The 20,330-nt window shown below is 35.9% G+C and overlaps 1 protein-coding gene across 1 annotated transcript; it reads left to right on the plus strand.

Moving 5' to 3' along the window:
• Positions 1–4,857: 4,857 nt before the first annotated feature.
• Positions 4,858–10,696, plus strand: LOC148479260 (vomeronasal type-2 receptor 26-like). Its single transcript, XM_088454676.1, has 2 exons — positions 4,858–4,981; positions 9,783–10,696. Exons 1-2 carry the CDS (start codon positions 4,858–4,860, stop codon positions 10,694–10,696), a joined length of 1,038 nt encoding a protein of 345 aa, XP_088310802.1.
• Positions 10,697–20,330: the final 9,634 nt, after the last annotated feature.

Below are 20,330 nucleotides of genomic sequence, written 5' to 3' on the forward strand. Positions count from 1 at the left end.
TGTGTTGTGTGAGAAAAATAGAAAAAGAGGTGACATTTTAACAAATGGCAAATGGTATGAAAATGGGTGAGACAAAATGATGATACTAGTAATGAGAAAAAACATGATAACTAAAAAAGAGAAAGAAAAAAATTTAATGACTAATAGTTTGAAGGTCCACATACTCTCCTTTTTTAAAAGTTTGGTGGTGATGTTGCCACTTCAAATCCAAAGATGAATTCTCTACAGGTCAAAGATTTTGAAATCTTTGTAAGTATTTGTATGTTCAAAATGGAAATGTCTCACCATGGTCGTAAGTTATTTATTCTACTGAAGTTCAGCATTCCTAATGGAACCAATGTGTTCCAATGCTCTTTCCTTAAGCATCCATGTTGCATTAAAGCATACATAATCTGACAGTCACAGGTAATGCAGTAGACCACATTCATTGCACGGCAGTTCATAAATTTTCTGATGTCAATGGTATTGCCATATTAGTCTGTGCCTGAGTTTTTCTTAGTATATGCTTAGGATATGCTCACAAATTTTGCAATAGCTCGATCTGCGTATGTAGTTGTTTTTGTGATCACAGCTAAATCAGGCCCATATTCGAGAACACCTGGGCATAAATTAACTAAGGGTTGATTTTTAGTTCCATTCTGTTTTGAGGTTAATTTGGTTGTAATTTTGGTAATCAGGTATTTACTAATGGTAAACTTTCAATATCCCCAGAAATTCAACTTCACACAAAATTAGAACTTAAAATTGACCATTGTTACTTCCCCAATGCTTATTTACTAACAGTCGATATGAAAATCAACCCATAATCGACTCAAAATTGCCATTTTCAATAGTACCATGAGAAACAGATGTACTTGATTTAAATCATGTAGAATTGCCTGAAAAATCAATATGATGGGTAAAAACATGGGAGAGAAGCACAAGGTAAACTTTAGCTTCATAAATAAGGTATTTAAAGGCACTGCATATTAGCACTGGGATGAAGGTGTTTGTAGGTAATACATTACATGTTTTTGCCAATAGCTATGCTTTTTTGGATGATTTGGGGTTCTATTAGAACACATTTAGAATTCAAATACAACTTTAAACAGAAATCAATGCACCATCAAAATCAGAATAAAACCCAAAATCTACTTTTAGTAAATTATCTATTTTGAATAGAAACACTTGGAAATTTTGTGGGGATGGTGGCTCTATTTTGGTCGATTTTAAATGGAACCAAAATAAAATGACCCCAGTATGTCAATATTTACATATGCTAATATACATGATGTGGTTGGTTGCAAATATACAACCTCCCAACCCCCACCTCAGATTTTATTGGATAAGATGAAACTATGACCAATATTCTAGGTAATGATCATTTTCTAATGAGGAATGATCTTTATTGGATGAATATGATTATTAAGCTACTGTATGTTAAAACCCTTAATATAATAACTCAAGATTAGATTTCAATATATGACGTCAATATCTTAATTAACATGATGTGGTTAGTTGTAAAAATATAAACCCTTGGCTCTTATAGGATAACATGATGTTTGGGTGGAACGAAACACAAACCCTAGTTTTTTTTATTGGTCAGCACAATGTAATACCAGATGTCACACTATTTCACTCTCCTTAAAAAGATTAATGACTCCAGTTGGACAGTTAAAATATGTGACTGAATTGAGACATACAGTATGATTGTCCCTAGATAACCAAATTACAGTGCCCGATCATATCAGTCGGGTTAGCCTTGAAAAATCTGTCTGAACATGAGAGTTCTCTGTGTTCTAGGACACTCAGAGGTCTATTTACTAAGCAGTGTTTGGAGACAAAGTGAAAGGAGATAATGTACCAGCCAATCAGCTCCCAACTGGAATTTTTTAAACACAGCCTATGATATGGCAGTTAGGAGCTTATTGGCTGGTACCTTATCTCATTTCACTTTGTCTCCTAACACTGCTTAGTAACTAGACCTCTTACACTGTTTGGTACCTATGTTTATGCAGAAGAGCGACATTGGATGGATATGAGGAAAAGCAGTGGGCGTCTTTATGTTGGTAGTGCTTTGGCAAGCATTAGCATATTTTTTAAACTTCTATCTGTAGGCGATTACAGTTGTGATTGCTGAATCTGGTCCTATATGACTGAAATGTAGTGGTATTTTCTTTTATAGAACCCTGTTCTCTATCTATCTATCTATCTATCTATCTATCTATCTATCTATCACTATCCATAAAGTAAATGCTACTTTAATTGCTACTTTAAATGTATAAATAGACCAAATAACATGAATACTGTAAGTATTTTAGCAGCAATAAATTCTCCAAGGCAAATTACATAATTTAATCAAGGGCAACTTATTCTATTTGTCACTCTTTTGATTATATTAAGAACTTTATTTTGTTTATGTGTCTCTTAAATGTGAAATCGACTTTAATGTTATATCACATTTTATCACATTTTAAATAAACATAGTTATGTCGGCCCAAAAATTACTAAATGAGAAAGTCCATCCATCTCATTCCTGCCATATAGGAACAAATAAGAGATGTGGACTGATTATGATCAGTATAGGCACCTTAAAATTATTAGTTTCCTAACAGTAAAGTGCTATTTCAGATCCAGAACTGACAGGAATATCAACAAATATTACATTTATTTTTGTGGATACAAACTATAAACAATATTTAACACTGTAACTTTTTGAAGTATGTAAAAAATCACTTTATCTTGTATGTTCAACTATCTGCTTTTTTTGTAATGGAAATCACCACTAATCACAGAAGCTAAGCTATTGTGAAGGACTAAAATAAATATTTTGGAAACTTTAACAACAAATCTACCGTAATACACTTTTACTAACCAAATTTATTTAGAACTAAACATATACCCTAAAAAGTTTTCCCCCACTCCCATATCAACTGTATAGACACTGGATTAATATTTCCTTACTTATTTGACCATAATTATATCACCCTAAGAGAAAGAACACAGAAATACACATCTTTTCCCAATGAGGGGAAATCCTGGGCCTGTTTCAAAGATGACACTAATGCAATTGCAGCTGTGATTTTGTTCGCAATGCAGCTGCCAAAATATACTAATGGTTGCAAAGATCACCCAAGCATTGGGAAGCCCACTGCTGTATTCTAATCAGCATACAACATTACTTACTTGCTTAAATATTGGTAACATCAAGAAGCTATTTTGTACTTGCGGAAGGTCTGACCCGCTGCCCACACTGTGTGCTGAGAGCTCTCATGCTGCAAATGCAATTGCAATGTCTAATTTATGCACACCCATGAAACATCATTCAAATGGTCAGACATGGCTGCATTTTTCTGACCCACCACCCCCAAATGCTGACCACCTGTCACTCACTTTCCAAGTGTGAATGTAATCACAAAGCTATCACGGCATGTGCACATTGTAACTTATAAGCATGCACTCTGGCAAACAATCACTCACCCTACGTAAATATCGGCATTGCATCTCTCTGAATCAGGCCCAGTAAGAAATACATAGTGGGAAAATTGTTCTTGTGTTCAATCACATTTCTTTCTTTAGTCACAATTATTCCAATCACTCTATGTATAATTGATATCAATATTTTGCTGCTACTACCAAAATTTTTATACACAACTAATAAAAGTTATATTTTAACCCTTTTGTGCATCACTCTGAGGTGTATTTTTTTTCTTTTGTTTGTAACTCACCTTATCAGTTGTAATAGGCTGCACTCCCATAGTAACAAATAATTATTATTGTATATGAAGACATACATAATATGGGGTATTCACATTTAAAATAACAGGATAGATTTTGAGCAAAGGTTCTACCTAATCCCCTCTCCCTTTTTCTAAAGCATACAGCTCTACATAAACTTCATGTTCCTTGATAATAAATTACTTATCTCAAATATGATTGTGTGAAGTTAAAAACATAAATTTACAACACACAATGGAGCCCATTCAGACCCGCTCGCAAGATGCGACCGCTCGCTGGCAAAAAGGGGCCAGATATTTAAATTAAATGCTTGCACTGCGTGGCTTACGGATGCCCTCTATGTCTTAGCGAGCTATGGCACTGAGCGCCCACAAGTGTATTAAGACTCCCCCTTTTGCCTGGCAACACCCGTCGTCTCCTGGAATAGTTTGATTAATCAGTAACATCGAGAGCCATCGGAGCTGCTCGAAGCCCTTGATGTAGCCTTACCCCACCGCAAGTGCTGGCTGAAATACATGCAGGTGACATGTACAATGATGCTACTTTGCTAATTATGCAAACCCTTTAAATGGTGTTTTGTTGGCCTGACATGCCTGTGTTCGCAACACCACACTCCCGTATACAACCACCTTGCCCTGTTACCACCCACAAACAACACTATCTGTCACTTAGAGTAGCATCCAGTCTGTGTGCTACGAGTGCATGATTCCCCATTGCTGAGACTGGCTTGCATGCCCACACTGCGAATTATACACATGCGCACTGAGTAACAATTGCCCGGCAGCGAGCAATTGCTCCTTAGCGACCGGGTCTGAATCAGGTCCTCTGTCCAGCACAGCCACCTATATCACGTCTCATAGATGATTTTTCTGCCTGACTTTGGTTTTACATATTTAAGTTTCAAAGAAAATAGTTATGAAAAATTGTTATCTATGTTTTGTGTTTTGTCTCCATAATCAGCTAAGTACATTTTCCATAAATATAAATATTCACCTATGGATTATGTACCTGCTTGCAAATAATCCTGAAGATTTTTTGTTTTTACTATTCCAAAGTTGTTGCAATTTTAAAATAAGGGGATATGATGGAAGACTCAGTTACAGGAAACATCCATAGTCTTAACTGTTTTTTTTTTAATAGATGCCACAAGGTCAATGTTCAGAAAAGTGTCTCAGTGGATTCAGAAAAGCTACAAGGGAAGGATACCATGCGTGTTGCTATAACTGTGTGCCGTGTTCAGAAGGGGAAATATCTAATAAAACTGGTATATGTATAAATTAAATATTTTACCATTTTAATTTGCTAATGAAATAAAGAGTAATTTTTTTCACAGCAAACCTAATTTATGCATCAGCTTACAATAACATTGTACTGTTTATTTTAAAGGGTTATAAAATGTTTTAGCCAATAGACTATAGTGAGGATTCAACTTAATTTTACAACTTTGTCTAAAAGTTTCGGTGGATGAAATTAATAGAATTTGTAAATCAATTCCAAAATCTTAATAAAATCATGTTCCGTAATTAATTGCTTTGAATTGAAAAGTTGCAATACAATACTTGTTTAGTTCCAGTTTACCCTACAATCTTCTGAAAGCAGTTAGGAAGACATACTGTACAGTAGAGATTTTTTTAAAATAAGAAAGCACAAGGTGGAGGTGGATTCTGAGATGGATTACCCATGTGTGGTCCTGCTCTCCAAAGTCTAATGGGGCACTGTGCTACTTTATTAACCAGTTTATTCTGCAATAGACTAGTCAAAATAAGGTAGCGACCATTTTTCTATTCAATTTCAGAATGGAGGATAAAAGACTACACAAGTGTATTTATACTATATGTCCTGCAAGGCTATTAAATTCGGACATGTCAACCATATTATCACAAGATGCATCCAAAGCATAACAGTTATTATTAGCATAAACTCCTCCCCTTGTGTGCAATGACTGAGATGCTTATTTTCAGTCTGCTTATGCAGTAGTACTTGTTGATACACCCTTATACACCACCATCTGTGTATATATATATATATATATACATATATATATATATATATATATATATATATATATAAAACTCAACACTCACCATTGTGGGCTGCAGGTTTGAATGCATTGATCAATGCTTGAACCAAAACCCAATTATTTCTATATTTTTGTGAGTGATTTAACAATGGTGAGTGCAGAGTTTTCTGTTTGTATTTATTTAAGCAATGTGGTGCATTGGATTTCTAACTTATATATATATATATATATATATATATACAGTATGAGGTTTGAATCACTATAATATGGAGGTACACAATGCTCCAAACAGTGGTATAAAAATTATACGTGCAAATGTGGGGATTGCTACTGAAGAGTAGCAGACTGGGCAATGGATGTACAGCTGCTAGGTGGCAATTGTAAGGGGGTAAGAAAAAAAAATATTAAAAAAATAAGTCAGTGTTTTGGAGTAACGTGTCCCTCACCTCCCATAATGCTGGCCTTGTATTCAGCACCCAATTAAAAGTCCCTGTGAGGGCTCACCTTATTTTCCATGATGCCTTCCTGTGCATCTTCTTCTCCAAACACAACCTGTGGGGGAAAGGAGTGTGTCCTGGTGTGTGTAGGCTACAAACATACCAACGTGGTCTCCACAGAGTCTTCTGGGTTACCTGAGACCTCTGGTGCCGTGATCTCACATGGCCAAGACTCTATAAAACCCGGGGACACCATGGCTCAACTTGGCCAGTGAGGCTAGGAGGCTTAGGTGTAATAAAGGCATTAGTAGTTCAGAGAGTGATGTTGTGTGATAGCTCCTATGCATATCGGTCACTCAGGCCTTCCTCAGGGAGTGCTGTGTTTGCTATGTTGGTAGGGGAATTGATATGTATTACTGATGATGTGATGATGTCACTGATTGTTTATGGTCTCCATGGTAAATGGTTAACATGTGTGAAAGGGACAAAAAATTATTCAGCTTGAATCTGTGACTTGGCTCTTAAAATCACTGCTGTTTACATTTCTGCTTGTACAGCAAAAAAACACAAGCAACTGATGATGTTCTGAATGAGTCAAATAATTGGTTGCATTGGTAACAAGCTATACAATGTGGAAAGTTGTGAATAGACGAGATTGGACCAGATAAGGGGGAATGAGAATAAAAGTAAAAAACATAATAATCCAGATATCAGGGAGTGATCATAATAGAAAGGGGCCAAGCGGGGTGGCTAGAGAAAATGCCTCAGATGAAATACTGATATAATAAGTTAACCTATAATGACTATTTCACCTCATTATCTAGATAAAGAGCTTTTGGATTAAAAAGTATTATGGGTTTGCATCCATTTCAACTCTCCATGTTAATTTTTCTGTTAAAGTCTCTCCCTCTTCAATTCCTACTGACTAAATTTATTCCTGTAAATGAAGACTGTTAGGATCTTAGTCATGATAAGGTGAAAGTTTAGAAAATTTGAGTGTTTAGCAGTAAACTCTTACACTATTACATTGATCAAGTTGTATTTTCAAAATGGAAAAACATTTGGATAATAGTTTACATCTTGAGAGTTACTTGAGTCTGAAAAATATGCGGGTTTGCATGTTCTCAGACTCTATTACAATGGCTGAGTTAAAAAATGTGAGTATAGTCTTACATTTTCTAAACTGTCACTCTATTACATTTGACCCAATGTGTCTCAGGCCTATTTGTATATTTCTTATACTGTATGCTCTGCAATGCATATCTTAATTAAATTTTTCTTGTAGTTCTTCCTACATTCTGTAGTCCACAGAAGCATGTCAACAGATAATAGGCAACTATGCTGTTCTAGGCTATTTGTTCAGATATTTTCCGAATGTTTTTTTGTGAGCAGCACTACTTAGTTATGTGAGGTTGGCGTTTTTAATTAGGACATGTGCCACAATAGAAAAAAAACTTTGTTGGGTTTGGTCCCTCTTAGTGTGGACTGTGGGCCTGATTCATAGCCGCTCGTAAGCGGCCGCTCGTTCGCTCTGAGCGTTGTTCGCACAACTGCGCATGCGTATGGGTCATAATGCGCATGCACAAACCAGTCATTGAGGTCGGAAATCGTGCACTCGCAAAACAGCAAGGTGCTGCTAATTTGATTGACAGAATGTACCTTTTGTGCGTGGTAACAGGGGAAGGTGCTTGAAAACGGGGGAGTGGAGATCCGAACGCAGGTGTGCCAAATGGTCAAAAGGGCATTTAATGGGAGTGTATAGTTAGTAAAGGAGCGTCATCGACCACATCACTTGGTTGTCTTTTAGCCTGAACTGCTCGCAGTGATAGCGGTAAGAAAAACCTACCACAAGCACTGCGAGCAGTTCAGATACCTTTCGATGTACCCGATTAATCTAATAAATACCGGAGATGACGTGTGTTTTGCGAATGGAAAAGTGGCGTCTTTTCAAAATAGCGAGCGCATTTTTCGTTCGCTCGCTCAGACATGGAGGCGTCAACAAACCACAAAGAGCGAGCGCTCAATTTAAATAGCCAGCCCCTTTATTGGAATGACCGTCTCCAAATAGCTTCTGGCTCTGAATCAGGCCCAGTGGCAGACTTGCTTCCTTTATATAGCTGTGCACTAATTCCTTTTTTAAGTCAGGTGTTTTCCTAAAGGTGGTTCTAGGTTTCCCTGGGAGTAGGTCACTAAGTGTCTCATTCTCAAGCATGATGTTCCAATGTCTACAATCTCTATGAAATATACTTTGTAAATGCCTATTATCCACTATTCATGGATGATTAAACAGACCAGTAAATAATTTTTGCACACATTTATTTGCGTACTTGAAAAACTCAGAGTAAAAAACATTTACCGTATTTATAAAAGAGCAATATTGTCTCAACTTCTAATATTAAAAGTATTTTTTTATGTTCTCGAATTTTTTAGATAATGGATACTCTCAAGTGATAAAAAAAACAATGTCATATTTGAAATCAACATCACATAAATACCTTAAAATCAATATAATATTATTGGTAATTAAATGAGTGTTAATCATTGTAGCAGTACTATATATACAGTATGGTGATTCTACAACATATGACATTCAAAAATGAGCTTTCATAGCTGTAAAAATATTAATTAATAGAAAATATAATTTTGCTTTTATGATACATGAGGCCAACAAAGCAAACATTTTTCATCATTTATTACCACAAGTGTTAACTCCTCTCTCTGATTTTTAACATTTTACTAAATCTTAAGTAGACTGCAAAAAATACTAATTAGTTGCTTACATGATATGTTTAGGTTCATATATGCACAAAAACATACCTTCATAAAGATTTTTTTCTACTCCCATGGGAGTTATATACTTACTATGTCCTTGATCATAATGACTCAATTTACAATGCTGACACCACACTGTGATCATTGATAATGTCAATAAGTTTAAAATGTCAACATCATTAACATTAATACCTGCAAAATGTCATACATAGAATGTTGACAAATGAATTGTGAAGATTGTCATAATTTTGGCATTTCCATTAGTTAAGGTTACATCTAGAGATAAGGTTAGGGTCAGGATTAAGGGTAGTGGTTAGAGTTACTATTAGGTTTAAGTATAAAGTTAGCTTTATGGTCCTGGCGAGATTTACACAAATATATATTGCCAGCATTTCAGCAATGTCAACATTTATCCATGTTGACACATCAAATGTTTACTTGGTTGCTGTCAATCAACATTATGACATGTCAACATGATCAATGTTGGCATGAGAAATATGTCAACATTCTCATTTGAACCAAATGACTGTTGACATTTAATATGCCACATCCCCATAGACACAATTGTATTGGTAATACCAATATCTACAGATAAGAAAATGAATCATCATTATTCAGAAATGAACAAAGCAGGGTTTAAACTGTTTTTTTTTTACTAAAATGTAGTCAAAGGTAGGTAATGATAGACTGAAAGTAAAAGATCAACAAAATGTAAAAGAGAAAGGGAATGAAGAAAGGATAGAGCAATAACATGTGAGAGTAAAAAGACAATTAAGGTACTGAGGTAGAAGGCACCATTACTGATGAAATATTGTATTTGTTTTTTTATTCCATAGACAATGAACATTGTGTAAAATGCTGCGACACTGAATGGCCAAATGATGCAAAAAACCAATGTATTGCCAAAACTCAAGAGTTTCTTTCTTATGAAATGGACACTATAACCTCAGTTTTTTCTGTCACAGCCATATTATTTTCTGCTATAATTGTTTTCATAATTGCAATATTTATTATCTCTCGAAACAGCCAAATTGTCAGAGCGAATAATCAGAACCTCAGCTTTATTCTACTTGTATCTCTACAGTTGGGTTTACTTTGTGCATTTCTGTTCTTGGGACATCCAAAGCATATAACCTGCATGCTGCGCCAAATCTGCTTTGGAATCATATTTACTATCGTTGTGTCTTCTGTCCTGGCCAAGACTATTACAGTTTGCATCGCTTTTAAGGCCACAAGACCCGGAAGCTACTGGAGAAAATGGATGGGAGTCAAACTACCAAATTTTTTACTAATGATCTGCTCATCTTTCCAGGTCCTCAATTGCATCATTTGGTTGTCAGTTTCTCCCCCATTTGAAGAGTTTAACATGGACACTACTCCTGGGACTATCATCATCCAATGTAATGAGGGTTCTTTGTTGGCCTTTTATTTCATGTTGGGTTACATGGGATTCCTGGCAGCTGTGAGCTTTGTTTTAGCTTTCATGGTGAGGACATTACCTGACATCTATAATGAGGCCAAATACATCACATTCAGCATGCTGGTGTTCTGCAGTGTTTGGGTCTGTGCCATCCCAGCTTATCTGAGCAGTAAGGGGAAAAACACTGTAATTGTAGAGGTGTTTGCCATATTAGCTTCATGTATTGGAATATTAGGCTGTATATTCTTCCCTAAATGCTACTTTATAATTATAAAACCTGAAATGAACAAAAAATCACTTGTTTTCCATGGAAAAAATAATCCCTTTTAATAGGATCTGATTTCCTGTAACAAAATAGAAAAACTATCATAACAATGGTCCTGATGCTTAGTTGTTCACAATAATAAAGGAATTTATGTTTGAAGAAGCACATGCAAAAGTAACATAGTTTGCTTCTTCCATGTACATATTGAGTTGAATACAGTATGCTCCACATCTGCAGATGAGCTAGAATTTGTGGTCAGATGCAGAGCTGGGAATATGTTTATGTTTCTGCAATAGATGTATATGGACTAAATACATCAGCTGTGTTTGCCCTCAAGTTAGCCAAGGACTGAAAAGTGTCCATATTATAAATTATGCTCATTAGAGATTACACACTACTCACAATTTTAATTAATTTACAGCATATTAATGCAATCATTCATAATCTATTTTTGTTGCACTGTCTCATTTAATTTATTGTAGGGCCTATTCAATAAGTTAATTATTACAGGCTAGGTGACCCCAGTAATAAAAATTCCATCTCTCTGTGAGTAGCAGTGGTGGATACAAAATCAATGGAGTATTTCAACCATGCCGAGACAGCTGATCCAAATATCAACAGTCTTCAGTTAAACTTAGCATTGATAACTCTGACTCTGCAGTGCTAGGGTTCACGCAGCTGCACAAAGCCCCACCATCCAACATAGCACATAAGTTATTGTCTGTAACACATCACATGTGCACTGTTATATAACCAGGATCTATTAACTTGATATTCATGGTCCATTACAATGTAAGCTCTTTGCTCAAGGACAGAGCCATAACTAGACTTTTTGATGCCCTGTGCCAGAAAGAGCATTGGCACTTCCCTCATTTTTCAAAGGTACATAATGCATGCCTCATGGGGAAGGGCCAGGGAAGAGATAGGATAGGCCAGGAGATGCTGGGGATGAAAATAGAGGAAGCAACAAGTGAGAATGATAATAAACAGAAATTTTACAGGCCCAAACAGGGCCCCCTGACCTGTGGTGCCCTGTGCGATGGCACCAGCCGTACTACACTAGCTACGGCCCTGCTCAAGGAACAATGCATAGAATAATTTGGAGAAAGATTATTGTGATGGTATTTGTCAATATAACTTCATATTAAAATGTAAATATTTGCAAAGGCCTGAATTATTTATATTCTCTCCTATGGACAAAATGTAATAGGGTGAGAGTTTAGAAAATGGGAGAGTAAACTCTTAAACTTATTAAACTTGGCCAATGTAATAGAGTCTGAGAACAGGCAAACTCGCACAATTTTCAAAAAACTCTTGCTATTTAAACTCTCATCCAGATGTTTTACCATTTTACAAATACAACTCGACCCTTATAATAGTGTGAAAGCTTAATGCTGAACTCTTACATGTTCTAAACTCTCATCCTTATATACTTGGCCCCAAATCTATTACCGATTGCCAACAACTTGTTATTTTTCCATAATCAGAAAATTACTTTCAAACCTTCACTATTAGCACCTTAGTAACCACATATAGGTGCTTTGAAGTTCAATGGGAAACTTTATAAATGGATGATCCATGGACTTTTACTACTTATAATTTATGTTCTTTTACAATATTATACTTTAGTGATTTTCTTCTCCTATTTTATTGCAACCGGAGTTAATAATCTGCCAAAATTACCTTACCATCATGAAAGTGAAGTGTTTTAGGTTATTCTATTTCTATTATAGTAATTACTTTTGCAATTTAGCACATAGTTACCAATGATGAAATGAGTGTGTGAAAGGACTAAAAATAGCAAATTTTGAACACTCACTTATGTACACCATCAAATTATACTTGCCAGCACATATCACATAGTGATGTGTCAGCATAAGCACTTGACATAAGAGTAGAAATGATAAATAAATTATCAAAAATTATACTCCTTCAAGGAAACTGCCCACTGCTGTTGATGCCTATTATCATGCTAAACTGCTCATCATACATAAAGATGGGTGTGCTCTCCCTCCACCCTCTGATCACCAGAATGCTCTTCATTATTGCCAGCCCTTGCTGAGGTTACTACATCTGTGGTGATCAGCATGAGAAGTGGAAACATGTACTGGGTGTGTTCAGGAGACCACATAAAATAATTATTGACTCAAGGATTTAAACTTACATCTGGCCTAAATATTTATATCTACTGAGGGCTAATTATCACTGGGATTCACACAGGCACCTCATAGTGGAGTCCCATGTACATGGAAGCTTCTTAGTTACCATTGGAAACTGCTGTTACATTTTTCTGGACAATGACTATTTCCTGTGGAATCTTTTGTTTCAAATTAATTTAATAATATACATTTTAGCAATCTTGATAGTTAAGCTTACATGATGGAGCCAATCCATTCATAAATTATGAGAGTTTTTTTTCAAGAATTCTTGTTTTTAATGTTTTTTAACATGTTCTGTGTATAAACTATTAAATTGTTCATATTTTCATATATGCACGCAGGGCCTGAGTTCGCTCTGAATCAGGGCATTTTTTCTTTTTTGGAGCGGCCTCCTGACTGCTCGCATAGATGTGGGTGACCACCCACAACTAAAGCGAGCGGCCAAGATGATGGTCATGATGGTCAAGACCATCACAACCATCGAGCTTGTGATGACACCCTTGTGGTAAGGTCTCATTAATCGCAAGCCCTTGAGAGCTTTCGGCTCTAACAGAGCCAGAAACTCTCCACTGACATTACTTGTGATGTCGGTGGGGCCGCTCCCAAATGGCAAGTGTTCCCTCAGGAATGCCTCCATTTGGGCAGCCACCCCCCGGCCCACCCACCAAACGTGGCGAGCTGTCACTCAACATCGACAGCTTGCCCCCTTTGGTGCGAGACCAGGAGCGATGGATTGCCTGTTGTTAGCCGGGTCTCGCACATGCGCATGATGGAGCCGGCTCCATCGTGCGCATGGGCTGTGGGCCACCATCGACCCAGTTGCGAGCGCTCAGCGCTTGCGACCGGGTCTGAATCAGGTCCTCAGTTTTTTGATAATTGATTTATTATTCTAGTGTTGTATTTAAAGCATTCCGGAGTTGCTTGTTGGGAGCTGCAAAAAGTGTCTTTAATGTGGTTATAGGGATATTTCATCTAATAATTATAGTGTTAGCTTGTTGTTATATATTGGGCATTTAACTTTGCTCTCCATACAATTGCAGAAATTAATTTAATGGATATTAATAAATTAATTTAGTTATTCTGTGTGTGAATGTTATTTATTTTTTTAATGTAATGTTGCCATTTATTTCTTAGTAATGTACGCTGCCAGACTGGTAGGGTATCTGGTGCAAATAACAGACTGCTCCTACAGTATAAAGGCTGTGAATTAGCCAGATAAAATTCTCCTGTTTGAGATACACAGTTAAAAATTAACATTCAAACAATTTATACACAATGGTGCCACACTCTGACTAATCTATAATCCAGAGGGTGCCCCAACTAGACTGGCAAGAGCAATTTTCACAAAACATTTAAAACATTAAAAATCATAGTAACACATACTGTTCCAACATGCATTTCATTGTCATGTGAGCTTTTTCAAGGCTAAACTGTTAGTTCCAGGCATCTGGGATTTATTACATTTTCGGGACCAATCCAATATTTTAGTACCAGTCTACAAATCAAGGCCATCCTAATCTCACATGGCTGGTGATTCCAGTTGGCATCCATGTCAATGAACAGTGACTCACACACATTATTTGTTTCCATCTGAGTTAGTTGATCCAATGATTGCAGAGGTGTATGTAAACAAAACCAAGTTACTGCTGGATTTAATGGCATGACTTGGAACCCCTAAATTTGGTTGTTGGTTCTCTGGGAACCAACCCCACACATGTCTATAGTTTAGTCTTATTCATATTCATATTAGATCTTTTAACTTGCTGTGGGACAATGGTCTCAGTATGTTAGTTATTATCTTCATTGGTATCTGAGATTAATATTTATTTTGTATAATCGGATTCAAAAATCTTGAATCCTTATTTACTTTATAGTTATTTGGTCATGCCAAACAATTTTATCTTTATAATGGATTTATGATGTGAATATAAAAACTTGAATGTGAACTGAAGTCTCCAAAAAATAATAAAAATATAAATATGTGCAAACCATGATAAAGTATGTTTTTGTAAAAATAAAAAAATAAATAAAAACATTTGCCAAAAATCTGTGAGGTGATCAAAGTGGGAAAGTGAATAGTAATAATTCAAAATATACAAATAACTCTATATAACATATGTTTAAATTGTCATAAAATAATAGATAATATGTGTGAAAGTAAAAAGTGTCTAATGCTGCATACACATGGTCAGATGTGACAGATTTGTCAGATGAATAATTGATCAATTTGAACGATTTGAAGGATTGAACCATTATTTGACTGCATTAAAATTAATGGAACCATCCAAATCTCACTGCAAACACATCAGATGTCAGATATGGTTATCTGACAAGTGGGAACGTGCATCATTCATCATTCATCTGACAAACATGTCAGATATGTCAGATTTTCCTTCAGATATGAATGATTGAACAATTTTTAAAATCGTTATTGTACAAATCTAAAGGAAAATCTGACTGTGTGTATGCACCATAAGACATTATTAAATGCCAGTGTAAATTGAATTTAAAAGTGCTGGTGTTAAAATAATAAAAAGTATAATTTCCATGTATATGTCATTGGGTTTAGCAAAGACCACTTCCATCTCCCTCCACCTTAGATAGAGAATTGCATTAGTTGGGGCATAGGCTGTCAAGGTTAGAGGGATGGTAATGGGGACAGCCTGTGCACCCACATTTGCAAACCTCTAGCTGGGGTGGAAGGAGAATGAAGTGGTTTTTGGTAAACCCATTGAGATATACATAAAAAATGTCTTAATATACCTCCATTTCATTGATGGTATTTTGTTACTGTGGACAGGAGAAAAAAAATAAAATGAGGAATTCATATCTATTTTAAATACCAATGACTTGCTTTTGAAATCCACCTGACAGATTAGTAAAAAAAGAAATACAGTTGTTTTACTTGATAATATGGATTGAAGAAAATGGATTTATCACAACTGACATATACAGAAAAACAACTGCAGAATTCTTCATTCTATTAGTTCACACTCACCTGCTACTATAGGAGCGATCCCAAAGGGAAAACTCTGTACAAAGAGAAATTGTTTAAATACAGAGTCCTACAATACAAAAGTGGAAAACAACAACTATGTGAAAGACAAAAACAAAATAGTGTATTGTAATAGACTAATTAAAGATTCAGTTAGAGATATAAAACAATATAATTGAGAATCTCTGTTTAGAACAAAAGTGGAACAGCATGGAAAATAACACATTGTCTTCACTGGAAATTTTCACACACATTGAAGGGATATTAGCAGTATCCTCCTAAAACATTGGTCAATTCTCCAAACAGATGCAGATCTTGCATTATGTTTACCATCTATTAATCATATTAAGTTATATTAATTGTACAATTATGGGGGATGTATATCATCTTGAATGCCCATGTAGTGAATGATATTTAGGCAAAACATCTATACTTTTAAACATTAGGATATTTGAACATGTGGGCAATATTTGCAGTGTCAATCAAGATTTAGCTAAATATAAAATCACCACATCTATAGCTATGCATTTCTATTAATATTGTATTGGAAATTCCAAAGGCCTGAATTTATTTTGGATTTGACAAATTCAATTGGCAATATGAGATGAGACTGGAAGTCTCAACCCTGGGGGACTCAGTGAGAGAAAGAGTTCTCTGCATTTCTAAAATGGTAACTATTCTGGCAAACAAAATGTAAAAACTACTTCTTATAAAGCCACAACATTTTTGTAGTAAATGCCAGAATATTATAATAGTATACAATATATATATATATATATATATATATATATATATATATATACATCTCCATTGTGTGTGTGGTCTAGCTCACCCGAATCACCAATAGCTGGAACAGGTGCCCATGATATAAGTTTCCAAAGATAAATCCAAGGCCATGGCACTCAGTTCTAAATTATTTATTTAAAGTGACTAAAACAAGAGCAACATTTCAATGCACTACCAACATTGTCATCAGGCTAACAAATAATGAATAAAATCCACACCTTATAACAATACAGAGGGGCACCACATGCACATCATCTCTGGAGCCAAGACTGCAAACCCAGCCTGGTGGCACATGAATGATTATGTAAACACCAAAAGGTTTGTCATAGCGCCGTGACCATCACCATTGGAACTATCCACAACTAGACAAGAAAATACAAACTAACATTAGATAATACATAATCTTAATAAGGAACAGCATATACGAATAAAAACTAATCTAATTATAAATGATATGACATATAATATTACATAGGCATAATCATGCAACTACTGGAGAAAATAGATTATATTATATATATATGGATATTTCTCAATTAGTCAACTAAAATATCTGTGATAATGGATAGTAAGGAGAATTGATACAAGCAGATCACCACCAAGACTAGATTATAAAGAATACAAACAATTTAATATAATGAATAAAATTATTTGACCGGTCAAAATAACAACAAACAATATAATTACATACAATGATTAATCACCTACAGTAATTTAGACTTCATGAATCAGACATTTATAGAATTATAAATTAATCCCAAATAATGCATGCTGTATTATAATAAATTTATAGCTAGCAGAAAAGTCTAAATGGAATTAAACAGATCTGAAAAAATCTGAAAAAATCCGCTGGAGGAGGTGGATCAAAAAATGTAAAATGTATGTGAAAAGAATTTATTTTTAAAAAATATAAATCTTATTCCATAGTGTCCACATCTCAGCAATGTTAGAAATCTTCAGTCTCACTCAGCAAGATCAACGGTATGATATGAATCACGGGGAACCTGTATCCTTGCTTAAATAAGCATATCACCTCCATGGTTCACAATCCTGTGTGCGTGGTTAAATAGCTGTGAGCATCAGAGGAGGCTCTAGAGAGACAAACTGTGAACGGCTCCTTAATATACCAATGTCCGTCCGGCCGCATCTTGATCCTGCCTCAAGCTCCTGGTAGCCGGCTGTTATCCAGCGAAACCCTGAATCTCACGTGCCCGTGAGATTTGGGCATTAGATCCATATAATATGTAGTAAAGTAATGTTACCCAATCTATATAAACAAATAGAGGTAATTTGCATGCTTTCATCCAAACTTATAATGTGAATGTCTATATGATCCAAAACATAGAGAAAATGGCAGATCATAAACAATGGTTAAGACCAAAGTGGTCATTAAGTCCATTGGGGACAAGGGCACCCATTTTATAGATCTACCTGGTTTCTAGCTGAAGAAGTTTAAGATCCCTCTTTCCCTCTCTGATGGAACCAGGGACATGATCTATCATCCTATAACAAATGGAAGATAATGGATAGGGAATACTGCAGAAATGGTGAGCAACAGGTTGATCACTACTATCATAGCCGACCTGTGTGCAGCCATATGTTAATTAAAGGCCCGTTCTGTTTTGCCTACATAAGAGAGCCCGCAGGGGCAAATGATTTGTTAATTATATATTTAGAGTTACAGGTTAATGTATAATTGATTGCATATGGTTTACCAGTGAGTGTGGTAAAAACTCTCACCAGATAGCAAAAATCCACAAGTAGTGCAAGAGCATTTGAGGCAACATTTAACAATCAAAAAATGCCTGAGGGCTTCTACTTTGAAATTGGTGATATCTGTTCTAACTAAATAATCACATAAATTACAGCCACATTTGTAACTAGATAATAGATTAACTATTGCAGATTAAGATCAGTATCTGATTGTACCATCAGCAAAATGTTTTTTGCTGATCCGAATAATTTAAGTACTCACAGGGTTATAATGTAATACACAAAGAAGTATTTCAATGTTTTTGTCCTTCCTATGATTAATAAGCAGCATTGTATGATCCATATTAAGGGATTTGGTTTTAGCCATATGTAGTACAGTAACTCTAGGTCATAACCCCTATGTCTGAATTTAGCTAGCATGATATCAATATGATCTTCAGATATTTTAAAGTCTGTACTGATCCTCCTTATTCACAGAAACTGTCCTTGCCTCAGCTGTATTCAGTAATTGACTACTGTTCCCAGCATACTCTTGCTGCATTGTATTTGTATGTCCCTGCCTCAGCTGTATTCGGTAATTGACTACTGCTCTGAACAATTAACTTAGAACTAATGTTAGATTAAGTAGTTTATCACTGCACATTATCTGTAGCTGATGGCTTTGAATTTAGTTTTTTATGTTTTTGGTTTCTTTGTTAGCTTCTAGATATATAGACCAGATGCTAGCTTAATGGTATGTGCTATTTGTTTGTTTAAGGTAATTTATTGCTGGCAATATTAGTGGGAGTGTTGTGGGAGTAGTTAGTAATCATTGGTTTCACATGCCAGGTCTCCTATGTAAGGTTCATAGTAAGGCTGGTTAGTCTTTGGCTGGAGTGCCCTATCTTAGAAGCGCCAATTACATTTTTAATTGATTATTGGCATTATATCAGCATTAAACAGAAGTGAAACAGAAGGAAACCCACCGATCTACAAACAAACAACAACACAAAAATAAATTGGACAAAGTGAGAAGAACAATTGTGAGTTCACATTCTCCATACTACTAGATCCTGTGGACTACATAACCTGGACTTTCATCACTGAACTCCCTGTCTGGTGGCTACATAAACCGGGTGCCTCCCTTGCTACTGTTTGTGCTGGCTCTTTGCTTTACATATAATCCTAATGCATACCTATATGTGTTAATGTCAGTTTACCTCTATAATAATTTACTTTTACCTTAGCTCTTTTTTCTAAGTCTTATATCATCTAGCACCAACCACTGTCTATCTTATTATTTAATTTCTGCTCCCACCAAATCTCCACTTTTATTATGCTCAATAATAAACTTTTGTTTTACTGACACATTTCTCCCGCACTGTACTCTAACTTACATTTCTGTAAAACTGCACTCTTACATTCACCTTTTTCTTTCCCTAGTTACATCATCCTTACCATTACCATGTTTTCTTCAACTCCCACCTTCACTCAGTGTCTACCTAATATTTTGTTCTGCGCCTTGCTTCCACCTTTATCCTTTCCCCCTTCTCTCCTCTACTTCCTCTTCAACTTATCTCCTCTCCTCTGTTTACCTTCCTCCCCATCTTCTCCCATTACTCTACTTTCATTCTCTTATACTCCACCAGGGTCTTACGAACTCACTGCTAATCCCTCCTCCCACCCCCTCTCCATGTCACTTCACCCCACATCCATCCACATATCATTAAGCTACCTTCCTGCCCACCTTCTACTGGCTCCCCTTCTAGCACTGGAGACGGCACCATCACTACACTCTATTCATCTCGGTCCCCCAAATTAATCTCACCTCCATGCTACAGCAACCCTAATAATCTCAATCAAATCTCTCCAACAAACTTTGTCCATCTATCCTGTGCCCTCTGGCATGCCAGGTCAGTCTATAATAAACTGGTCCCAACTCATGACCTTTTCATCTCCAACTCCCTGAATCTCCTAGCCATTACTGAAACCTGTATTTTACCATCTGACACCACTTCTCCTACAGCTCTCTCCTCTGGGGGCCTCACCATTTCCCACACCCCACAA

Source organism: Taudactylus pleione, unplaced genomic scaffold (assembly GCF_031769625.1).
Source record: "Taudactylus pleione unplaced genomic scaffold, aTauple2 ptg000627l, whole genome shotgun sequence".
Taxonomy (NCBI): domain Eukaryota; kingdom Metazoa; phylum Chordata; class Amphibia; order Anura; family Myobatrachidae; genus Taudactylus; species Taudactylus pleione.